This window comes from Salpingoeca rosetta, assembly GCF_000188695.1.
Source record: "Salpingoeca rosetta unplaced genomic scaffold supercont1.45, whole genome shotgun sequence".
In the NCBI taxonomy this organism is placed as follows: Eukaryota; class Choanoflagellata; order Craspedida; family Salpingoecidae; genus Salpingoeca; species Salpingoeca rosetta.
Genome location: NW_004754889.1, coordinates 25,001 through 35,799, shown reverse-complemented (window position 1 = coordinate 35,799; position 10,799 = coordinate 25,001). Strand labels below are relative to the sequence as shown.

General features: G+C 57.9%; 3 protein-coding genes across 3 annotated transcripts in view; 1 reads left to right on the top strand and 2 right to left on the bottom strand.

Moving 5' to 3' along the window:
* Positions 1 to 209: 209 nt before the first annotated feature.
* PTSG_11373 (uncharacterized protein) lies at positions 210 to 6,587 on the bottom strand (the record flags this gene model as incomplete). The annotated part of the gene is made up of 22 exons (XM_004987576.1): positions 6,090 to 6,587; positions 5,804 to 5,904; positions 5,592 to 5,674; positions 5,364 to 5,425; positions 5,185 to 5,239; positions 4,980 to 5,035; positions 4,610 to 4,720; positions 4,431 to 4,480; positions 4,195 to 4,292; positions 3,962 to 4,065; positions 3,738 to 3,843; positions 3,472 to 3,553; positions 3,165 to 3,346; positions 2,807 to 2,997; positions 2,591 to 2,640; positions 2,337 to 2,435; positions 1,934 to 2,177; positions 1,437 to 1,643; positions 1,170 to 1,316; positions 887 to 991; positions 647 to 724; positions 210 to 482 (listed from the first exon to the last, which is right to left on the bottom strand). The coding sequence occupies exons 1-22, from the start codon at positions 6,531 to 6,533 to the stop codon at positions 210 to 212; spliced, it is 2,928 nt and encodes a 975-aa protein (XP_004987633.1). The 5' UTR covers positions 6,534 to 6,587.
* A 180-nt stretch (positions 6,588 to 6,767) lies between these two features.
* On the bottom strand, positions 6,768 to 10,398 carry PTSG_11372 (uncharacterized protein). The gene is made up of 3 exons (XM_004987575.1): positions 9,662 to 10,398; positions 7,975 to 9,406; positions 6,768 to 7,740 (listed from the first exon to the last, which is right to left on the bottom strand). Exons 1-3 carry the CDS (start codon positions 9,705 to 9,707, stop codon positions 7,065 to 7,067), a joined length of 2,154 nt encoding a protein of 717 aa, XP_004987632.1. The 5' UTR covers positions 9,708 to 10,398; the 3' UTR covers positions 6,768 to 7,064.
* Positions 10,399 to 10,437: 39 nt separating this feature from the next.
* Positions 10,438 to 10,799, top strand: part of PTSG_11371 (motor protein) — an 11,147-nt gene continuing 10,785 nt past the window's right edge. The window contains exon 1 of the mRNA XM_004987574.1: positions 10,438 to 10,799. This exon is cut by the window's right edge and continues 1,483 nt beyond it. Coding sequence (XP_004987631.1) covers positions 10,702 to 10,799 — 98 coding nt within the window. The 5' untranslated portion in view covers positions 10,438 to 10,701.

Genomic DNA, 10,799 nt, shown 5'->3' with positions numbered 1-10,799 from the left:
ACACACACACACACACACACACACACACACACACACACACACACACACACACACACACACACACACACACACACACACACACACACACGCACACAACGCACATGCATGTGTCAATGACGGCCATTCAGGCAAGGAAGCCAAGTTTGCTCTCACCCATTGCCCCCCCTCCCCCCGGGCCCACTCCTTGCACTCACGCCATCAACAGCCGCTCACGTACTCAGTTCCGTGGGCAGACGCAGGGAGGAGTAGAAGAAGGAGAGGACATTGGGGTCGCGGTGGTGCATGGACACGGTCAGCTTCTGCCCGACGATGGGGTCCAGGCCCTCGCTGCGCCGCCACTGTGAGTGCAGACGTGACGGGAAGTGGATGTAGTGGTCAAGCGGGCAGTTGACGCCATTGCGACGCATCACGCGGATGTGCTTGTCGCCGTGACTTCGCTCAAAGGCCACGATGAAGTCTGCAAACGCCTCGATGGCCTCAATCTGCACCAGTGCACACCACCACGCATGGATGAGGTGATCATGCATGGACGAGGTGATTACAAAGCGATTCTCAACGCACACTAGTTCACACATAAACACGTAATATCACATGTTCACGTTCACATGTCAAGCAAGCAAGTAACATAACAGCGTCGACTGCTCACCTTCACAAACGCGCGGTCCTGCAGGACAAGCGAGTAGGCCGCAGGATCGGAACACGTCGCCAACGTTGTCGCCAGCACCTGAGCAGCGGCACAGACGAGGGCAGCCACACAAATAACAGAGCAAGTCAGCGCAAGGATGGGAACAAGAGACAGGAAGGGGGAGCGCGCGCGAGAGAGAGAGAGAGTGTGTGTGTGTGAGTATCTCACACACACGCATACAACTTGTCCTTCATGCGGTACCTTGAAGTTGTCTGCACCGCCTTCATTTGTGCACACGTAGACGTGATCGCCCATATGATCGACGGAGTATTCAACGCCTTCGCGTCTTTGCAGCACCACCTTGGGCTGCACGCACACACACACACATACACACACACACGCACACACACACACACACACATACAAGCGAGCAAGCAGGCGAGGTGAAAAGATGGGGCGAAGAAAGATGTGAGATTGCGATTGCGATTGCGATTGTGCCGCGCAAGCTGCGTGTGACATATGCAGCGCAGGATTGCGAGCCGACCTTGGTGTCCTGGGTGACGGCCGTTGGCATGAAGTGGACCTCCGATGTGCTCTGCGATGACGCCGTGATGAGAAACAGCTCCCGACTCGACGTGGTGTCAATTGTCACCTGGAACGCTGAGTCTTCCTCCTCGTACAGAACCACATCCTGGCAACCACAGCTCAAATTGAGATTGTGCGAGACGCTAACATCTGTTTGACGATTGTCTGCCCGCAATCACACACACATACACACACACACACCTACAGCGCAAGAGGCCCATCGCACCTGCTGCTCTTTGGGCGCGTCTAGGTTGTGCAGACACACGCGCGATCCCATGGAGGTGTCGTCGGGCCCCGAACACACGTACACGATGCGGCGCCCGCATGCTGCGAAGTCAAATCGGCCAAACACACCACCAATGGTGCGCACGACAGACTGGGTCGCAATGTCGCGCACATACAGCGCGTACGTCTCGTCACCAGTCACGTCCACCTGGAGCGTGCAAATGGCAAAGGAAACAAAAGGATGAGATCAAGCGTGACAGCAACCAAACCAACCACCTGTCACGCACAATCTTACAACGGTCGCCTTCTCCTCTTCAGCAATGTCCCCCAACCAACACTTGCCGGCACCACACAACTACACGACATACAAGCATACCACACACACGACACACACGACACACACACACACACACACACACACGCATTACACACACACACACACACACACACGCACGCATCACACACAAATCAACACACATCACACCACATATCCCACACCGTGAATGCGATGAGGTCGCCTGTTGGGCTGATGACGACGTTGCCAACGGCAAACACGTCGTGGCCCTGCGCCAGCTCATTTTCGTCCAACAGAACAAGCACATCACTCTTCTCAATCAACTGCACGCCGTCCTTCACGCCATCGTCGTCGCCGTCGCCAACGTCGTCATCTGGTTCGCGCATTGCGGCGCGGATTCGGTCAATCAGCGGCGCAGAGTCCGTCGCGTGATTCCGCACGCGCACCCTGCAGCAGTCCCAAGATGGGCGCACGAATGTGACGCAATGGAGAGGTGCTACAAAGAGAGCAGGCATTCACCTACACACACACACACACACACACACACACACACACACACACGCACGCACAAAAGGACAATAAACTTGCAGAAGCGAGTCCACACACCTGCAATGCAATGGGTAGACGCATTCGGGCGGGCAGATGGTGCAGTACGCAAAGCCGTGCGCCTCCACCTTGAGCGGCTTTGAAAACTGTGATCGTTCCCTGCCAGGACGACCATGAAGATGAAGCCGGGAGGCAGGTGAGTGCACACCCACACCCACACCCACACCCACAGCCACACACATGGCATGGCACATCTCTCGATGCTGGTCAACAAGAATGACAAGCAAGATGCCGCCGCATGCGTTGCATCTCACTTGAGCTCCTTTGCAATGCGCTCGATGAGCGGCTCCCGATGCGCCATCAACTGTCAGTGGTGTGTGTGTGTGTGTGTGTGTGTGTGTGTGTGTGTGTGTGTGTGTGTGTGTGTGTGTGTGTGTGTGTGTGTGTGCGTGTTTCAAGACCACATCAGTTGATCCAAACATATCAGCGCATTCCCACTCTACGTTCGCCCGCTCGATTGCGGTGCCTACCTGCTCAGAGTAGGTGCACTCCGCATCAATGTGGTCCTGGAATTCGTCGCTGTCCACGTCATGCATCCACGTGTATTCGTCGGTGCGCGTGTCGCCGTGCATCGTTCGCTTCTTCACGGGATCGGCGCGAGGGACGGGCGCTGAGAAGCGTTGGTGCGTTCCGTTTGCAGCAACGGCGGCATCAGCAGCAGCTGCAGTGTACACATAAGGGGTGACGTGAGCGATTCATCGCCGTCATCCAGCGCAACCAACCCACCAACCAACTCACCAACCAACCAACCAACCAACCAACCAACCAACCAACCAACCAACCAACCAACCAACCAACCCACCACTTCCAAAGGCCCGTGGATCGTACCTTGCATGATGGCGCTGAGCTGGCGTGGGTGGTGCGCAAACCGCTGCAGCGCGCTTGTGATCAGCGCAGCCGGGAACGACGCCGACGACGTGATGCGCGCAACAATCGCTTCACAGCTTGCCGTGTCCACACTCGTTTCCGACGCGCGCGGTGGCGTGTCAACACCAAGCGGGAGCCCAAACCTGGCAACGTACAGTCACACACACACACACACACACACACAACACACACCACACACACACCATGAGCACGCTTGCATGGCAGAGAGCAAGGTGGCAGCAGCGCCCAGCATGGAATGGAACAACACCTTCGTCGTGTGGTGTCGATGACACGACGAAGCAGCTGCGGCCACGTCATGCCGGCCAGCTCCCCAGACCGCCGGAATTTGCCTGATGCGCAAACAGAGGTCGGGTAAAGGTTGTCGTGGCATGTGATGAGACAATGCGCAACAGTGATGTCACATGCCACATACTGCGCGCGCGCGCGTGTGTGTGTATCTGTGTGTGTGTGTGTGTGTGTGTGTGTGTGTGTGTGTGTGTGTGTGTGTGTGTGTGTGTGTGTGTGCAAACGTGCCTCCAATCCAGTTGTTTGGGTTGACGTCGAGCAGGTGCATGTCGCCGTGTGCGTCCATTCGAAAGTCCATGCGGCAGTAATCTTTCAGCTGCAGCTCCTCAAACAACTGCAGAAGACACATCCAAAACAAAACCACGTGAATTGTGCATCACACATACACACACGCGCGCGCACACACACACACACACACACACCACGCACACGCACACACACGCGTGTCAGACCTTGCTGCACCAGGTGTGGAGAGCAGCGAGCACGGCGGTATCGACGTGTCCATGCGTGTGTGTGACTTGAGTCCAGTAGTCGTCAATTAGGCCGCGTTTGCCGTCTGATAAACGATGGCACGCAAACCGGGTGCAGATTATCAATACCGTAACATCCAACACACCCATACCTCCCCCCTCCCCACATTCACACACATGCGCGCACTCTCTCCCTTCTCTTGTCCTTGTGGTACCGAAGAGCTGCACACGTGGGCCATCCCCCTTGAGATGCGAATAGTCGATTTCCAGCAGCGGCAGAACCTCAAAGTCGCCAGTCGATGGGTTACCGACACTGCAAAGGAGTGGTGGAGGTGGTGATTTGCAGCTTTCTCTTTGTACATGTGCGCGTGTGTGCAAATGTTTGCATGTGCATGTTTGTTCGCATGTGCTGTTGGGCGGGGTAGATTGGTGTAGCCCGTTGACCACTCACCAGGAAACAGTGAACTCGCGGCCAGGGAGAAACGTTTGCACCAGCATGTCCTGTGCAGCATGTGATAAAAGAATGACAGGTCAATGACCCATCGGCCGAGCAATCCACTTAATTGCAACACAACAACACAACACAACACACAACGCACAACATGACACAGCACACATGACACAGCCCACCTGCTTGATCTCGGCCATGGCAGCATCGATGGCTCCCCGCAGCTGCTGTAGATCGTGGGCGACGCACTGCTGCGTGATGCCCGTGCTGCCGTCCGAGGAGCGGGGCTTCACCTGGAAACATCAACGCGCACGGCAGGAGACGTGGCGGAGGTGCATTGATTGAGGTGAGAGACCGAGAGATGGAGGGGTTTGAGAGGGGGGGGGGTAAAGAAAACGAGAAGGAGACGGAAACAAGACACATACACACACATGCACGCACGCACGCACGCACACACACACACACATGCACGCACGCACACACACAAACACACACACACGCACACACACACACACATGCAGGCACGCACGCACACACACACAAACAACTTACAATGCATGGGTATCCAACAGCGGCGGCTGCGGTAGAGAGCTGATCATCCGTGGGCGCTGCCAAGTGACAACGGGTGTCCCGCACACGACGCAACTCATGGTGAGGTATAACGTGGGCTTTGTGCACAAACGCGGCGTGCACTTGGCAACGTGTTCGGTATTTCGTGGGCATACAACTCTCACACATTGCGGCTCCACCCACGTACGTGTTCCCTCGGCGAATGGAACAACCACTTCTTTTGGAACGGGGACGCCAGCTTGCTGCCAAGGGCGAAACGCACGCACGCACACACACATGTGAGGACTTTCCCTGCAAAGAAGCATACAGCCCGATGAATCTGCCACGTAACTACGCTTGCTACCGGACACAGAAGCTGCGCCACACCTCAGCGATGGTGCGAACAAGCGCCTTGTCACGACAGATGGTCAACCCATGCACAGAGGTCCCTGCCACATTCAAGATCATGTGTGTGTGTGTGTGTATGTGCAGGTGCATGTGTGTGCATGTGCATGTGTGTGTGTGCGTGTGTGTTGTGCTCGTGAGATGACAGCAGCAAAGGTAACGACACATGCCGAGTGGGGGAGGGCACACTGAAATATATGTGATTCACACCTGTGAAGGGGATGTTGAAGACTTCCATGAGGGCGGGCAGGTGTGGCTCTGTCTCGTTCACGTTCATGAACCCTTCATCGCACCTGGCACGGCGGGTGAGTTGGACCAGGTGTTAGCCTCGCACCAAGATACGACGATGCAATGTGCCATACACCAGGCGCAACACAAAAGCCAAATCGCAGCGCAGCGCATGAGAGCGCAACGCAACGTACAGGTTGAAGATGAATGCAGGAGGTCGAGTTTGGAAGGTGGAAATGAGAGACGCGTGGTCGTTGAGATAGCTGATGCGCACATCAGGGATGTTCTCCAGCGCCTGGTGAGATAGGACGGCACGCGCACCAGAGCATGAACGAAACGGCGCACGTGTGTAAGCGGGTGGGTGGGTACAGATGCGCACACAAACACAACACAAACACAAACACGACACAACACGACACAAAGTCAACACATCACAACACAAACACAACACAACACAACACAACACAACGCACACCCTACCTCCTTCAAGCCAGCCAAGTCTTCGTCGTCGTGAGGCGTCCATCCAGGGTCGTAAACGTTGGGGTCTGCCAACAGCACGGCAACGTCCAGCTTCTGGGCAGAGCTGTGTTGCTGTGCTGCCACTTGAGCTACGTTCTCATCCATGGTTTGCCCCTTCACACAATGGGCAGATGTGTGGGGCTGGTGGTGCTGCGTATATCTCCACAACAGAGGTCGAGAGAATGGCAATCTGCACAGCGGCCGCCACGGCAGGTGCATCAGCGGCGATGCAAGCAACAAGCCACAGAGGAACAAGTGAAGAAGACAAAAGAAGAAACGCAAGCAAGCCAGCAAGCTGGCGGCGATTGGCGTTGTGGCGTGATGACACCTTGTTCGTCCATCCTGCACTTGTCCCCTTCCCCCTTCGTTGTGCAGCAGCAAGCACAAGCACGCTTGTGCAACCATCAATCACACTACAGCCATCATCGTCATCATCGCTGTTGCTTCTGGCGATTCGTGTGTCAGCAAAAGCAGCACCAATTTCGCAACTGCTCCTTTGCTGTGTGTGTGTGTGTGTGTGTGTGTGTGTGTGTGTCTGTGTGTCTGTGTGTGTGTGTGTGTGTGTGTGTGTGTGTGTCGTCGTTGTTGTGGTGTTATGGTTGTGGTTGCGCACCCCACCCCCGCATTCAATTCATGAAGCATGCAATCGTAGGTGTACTTGCTTGGAGAACAGCAACACGAGTTGTGCACAAGTGAAAGAGAGAGCAAAACCACAAAGCCTCCATCAACCCCCGGAAGAACAAAGTGAAAGCACATGGGTCGTAGAGACAAAAGGATGCACGCAACACCAGACCCAACCCCCCCCCCCCCCCACACACACACACATACACACATACACACATACACACACACATACATACACATACAAACGCATGCCAAGAAGAAAGGAAACAAACAACAAAGTCACGCCATCAGCAGATGGGTGTCTGTGAGGGCTCACGCCTCAGCATCGAGGGTGGCGTCCTCAGCATCGTCCTCCTCAACCTCCAAATCCTCCGCAACGTCGTCGCTGGTGGATCGCAGGGTCATCGTGTGCACAGCCTCCTCCTGGAACACATCCTCGTCGTACTGCAGGCCCTCGGCAGCCTCCATCTTCGCCTTCTTGGTGCGGCGCGCAGAGCGCATGCGCACGGCGGCAACAATGGCGACACACACCAAACCAACAGCGCACACAACAGCAACAACAGCCTGGGTGGAGCCCGCGGCGCTGCCAGCGGATGATGACGACGATGACGAGTCACCGCCCTGCGCCTGCACGTTGCTGGCAGAGAAGTCGCAGGGGACGTAGCGGCCCTCCACCTGGTCGGGCTCGCCGCACGAGCCGCCGCATGTGGCCGTGCAGCCGGTGGTGGCGCGGAAACGGTACTCGCGTGGGCACTCGTTGGACCACTCAGACCAGGGGCCGTACTCCCACACGCCGTCGCGCGGGCCTTGCTGGCGGCAGTCGAGCGGCGTCTCCGTCGTTGTCGCCTCAGAGGTCGGCACACACACGCACACGGGGCAGTCAGCAATCGAGTCCCAGTTGACGGTGTGACCAGCGTCGCACACGCAGGGGCGGGCGGCAGGGCACACGACACCCGTGTCCTGCACGGGGAGGGGATCGCCGGAGCGGCTGATGTCGTGCAAACATGGAAGGCAAAGGCGCACAACACAAAACAAAGGAACATCACACAACAAGCATCGTGGTGAGCTGCGTGTGGCATGGTGGTGTACCATGGTACACGGGCACAGCAGAGCCTAGAAATGTGCAAAATGAACACAACGCCAGCGACACGCTCTGACTGTAACACAACACTACATGTGTACACAGCACAGACGCGGGTACCCGCGGTAGACACAAACTTACAGGCCAGAGAGGTCAGTGGAGCAGCAGTAGTCACGGACGCATTCCGAGTTGGCAGGGCATGCCCAGCCGCCAACGCCGCAGAACACGTTGTTGCCGGTGGGATCCTTGATGAGCGTCTCCACACCACAGTGGCCGCGACGCGGGCCGTTGCCAGTTGTGGTGGTGGATGCAACGCGCGTCGTGGTGGCGGTACGAGTCGTGGTAGTAGCCCTGGGTGTGGTCGTGGCATCAGACGGTGCCCCATCACAGCAGAAGTCGCGCACGCACGACGAGCCAGACGGGCAAGCCCAGCCGCCGTCCTGTGCACAGAAAATGTACCGGCCAGTGTGGTCCAGGGTCAGGCGGGAGTTGCCGCAGTGGTCGGCGCGCGGGGATGGCCACACGCGGCTCGTGCTAGGGCCTGCCGTCGTGGTGCGTGGCGCTGCCGTCGTCGTCGTCGTGGGCGCACGCGTGGTGGCGGTGGTGGTCGTGGGCGCACGCGTCGTCGTCGCTGCACGCGTCGTGGTGGAGGCAGGGCGCTCAGGGCAGCACAGCTCGTGCATGCCGCAGAACGAGTCAGCTGGGCAAGCGTGGCCTCCCCGGCTGCACACAATCTCAGAGCCAGTGTGGTCGCGCGTCGGCTCGTAGCCGCCGCATGGCTGCTGGCGTGACTCCTCAGGGCAGCACACCTCGTCAAAAGCGCAGAAGCTGTTGCTCGGGCAAGCGTGGCCGTTGCGGCTGCAGTCAATCACCTCACCGGCGTTGTCGCGCACAGGGTCAAAGTACCCGCACATGCGAGACTCCCGGCGGGTCGTGGTGCGTGGCGCTGCCGTCGTCGTGGTGGGCGCACGCGTCGTCGTGGTGGCGCGTGTGGTGGTGGTTGTGGTGGGGTCCGGGCGGCTGTCGCAGCAGAAGCCCTTGTAGCACACAGAGGTACCGGGGCAAGCCCAGCCACCCTCGGCCTCGCAGAACACGTACCGGCCAGTGTGGTCCAGGGTCAGGCGGGAGTTGCCGCAGTGGTCGGCGCGCGGGGATGGCCACACGCGGCTCGTGCTAGGGCCTGCCGTCGTGGTGCGTGGCGCTGCCGTCGTCGTCGTCGTGGGCGCACGCGTGGTGGCGGTGGTGGTCGTGGGCGCACGCGTCGTCGTCGCTGCACGCGTCGTGGTGGAGGCAGGGCGCTCAGGGCAGCACAGCTCGTGCATGCCGCAGAACGAGTCAGCTGGGCAAGCGTGGCCTCCCCGGCTGCACACAATCTCAGAGCCAGTGTGGTCGCGCGTCGGCTCGTAGCCGCCGCATGGCTGCTGGCGTGACTCCTCAGGGCAGCACACCTCGTCAAAAGCGCAGAAGCTGTTGCTCGGGCAAGCGTGGCCGTTGCGGCTGCAGTCAATCACCTCACCGGCGTTGTCGCGCACAGGGTCAAAGTACCCGCACATGCGGCTGGCCCTCGTGGTGCCTGTCGATGCACATGTGGTTGATTGAACAGCGTTTGTTTGGCGCTGACATTCGTGAGTGTTCTTCCCATTCAAGTAGTGTTTGAGGCAAACAAGACACCAACCAGAAGTAATGCAACAGCACATCGACGCACAAACACACGAGCAAGACCCTTTCCATCACGCTTCCACACGCGTTGAGCACTTGGACCCTTTTTCACACACAAACAAGCAGCAAGGAGACTGCACGCACGCACAACTTGTCGTGCGCAACGCACCAGCGATGGCGAGGCAGAGAAGGGCGACAGCCAAGGAAGCCCTCATTGTCGGTGGCTTGGCTAGTCGTCAATGGTCAGAGAAACAAAGACGCGACGGCCGAGTGGGATCAGCGGCGAGGTGGTTGTCGAGAGAACAGGGATGAGGAAAATGCCCTCACTCGATCCCGCGATCAAACTCAACCAACCAAACGTGCGCGTGCTTGTGCTCTTGTGCTCTTGTGTTGTTGTGTTCTTGTACTTTTGTGCTTGTTAGCCTCGCGGTTTGCTCTCGCTTTGACACCACTTCGTGCCCCGCCTTCCTTTGTTCTTCGCCTTCTGCAAAGGCAGGCAATGGAAGCATAAACTTGCTGCGTGGGGAGTTGCTGTTGTGCTTCGTGTTGGTGGATGGTACCAGGCACAAGAGACACGAAGTGCACTGACACCGTCACCGCCAACACGGCTGTTTGCCCTGCAACCTCTGCCCGCAACCAGCGCGTGAACATGACACCAGCCGCCAATCAGTGGGCCCACAAACCACTCCCTTGGCGCTGCCCGTGCCAACAGCACGCGTTGCCCAGCAGCCTGCCTCATCACTGCGCAAAAGCGAGCAACAAGTTTCGCCACTGGGCTTGCTTGCTCTGCTTGCCTGTCGTCACATGTCACTGTCGCATCCGCATCGTGGCCAAGCCCACACGCAGCCACAGCTGCTGGTGCCACACAAGCTGCTCGCCGGCGTTGCTGTGCAAGCAGCGCGTTTGCCACGAAAAAAAAAATCGCCACGTTCAAAAACACGTTATTCTTGTTTCACCAAAAAACTGACCAACCTTTCATTTTGTGGTGTTTAAAACTGCTGCTCGTTGACGACGCACGACGACGGCGGCGGTGATCGAGAAAAGGAGGAGCGACGAGCCCATCCACACCACACCACACCACACAACATAGGAGGCGCGTCCATCTCCACGGCTTTTGTTGTTGTCGCAAGCAAGGCCCTCCCTTCCCTCCCACTCTCTTCCTGACGTGCGACAGCAGAGGGGGAACACAATCACATCAACCACAAAGCCATGCCAGGCAGCGAAGGCGAGCCGGGCGTGCCTTCCCAGGAAGCAGGACCAACCACCGAACAACCCTCGCAGCAGGAGTCACCTCAGGAGCAATCGGA

What these genes read in the sequence shown, in the direction of transcription:
- PTSG_11372 (XM_004987575.1), bottom strand. Translation starts at nt 9,707, where the DNA reads ATGAGGGCTTCCTTGGCTGTCGCCCTTCTCTGCCTCGCCATCGCTG. An exon ending in TCTCTGCCTCGCCATCGCTG is followed by an intron (nt 9,407 to 9,661) that starts GTGCGTTGCGCA and finishes GTGCATCGACAG; the next exon opens with GCACCACGAGGGCCAGCCGC. An exon ending in TCCACTGACCTCTCTGGCCT is followed by an intron (nt 7,741 to 7,974) that starts GTAAGTTTGTGT and finishes GCACGACATCAG; the next exon opens with CCGCTCCGGCGATCCCCTCC.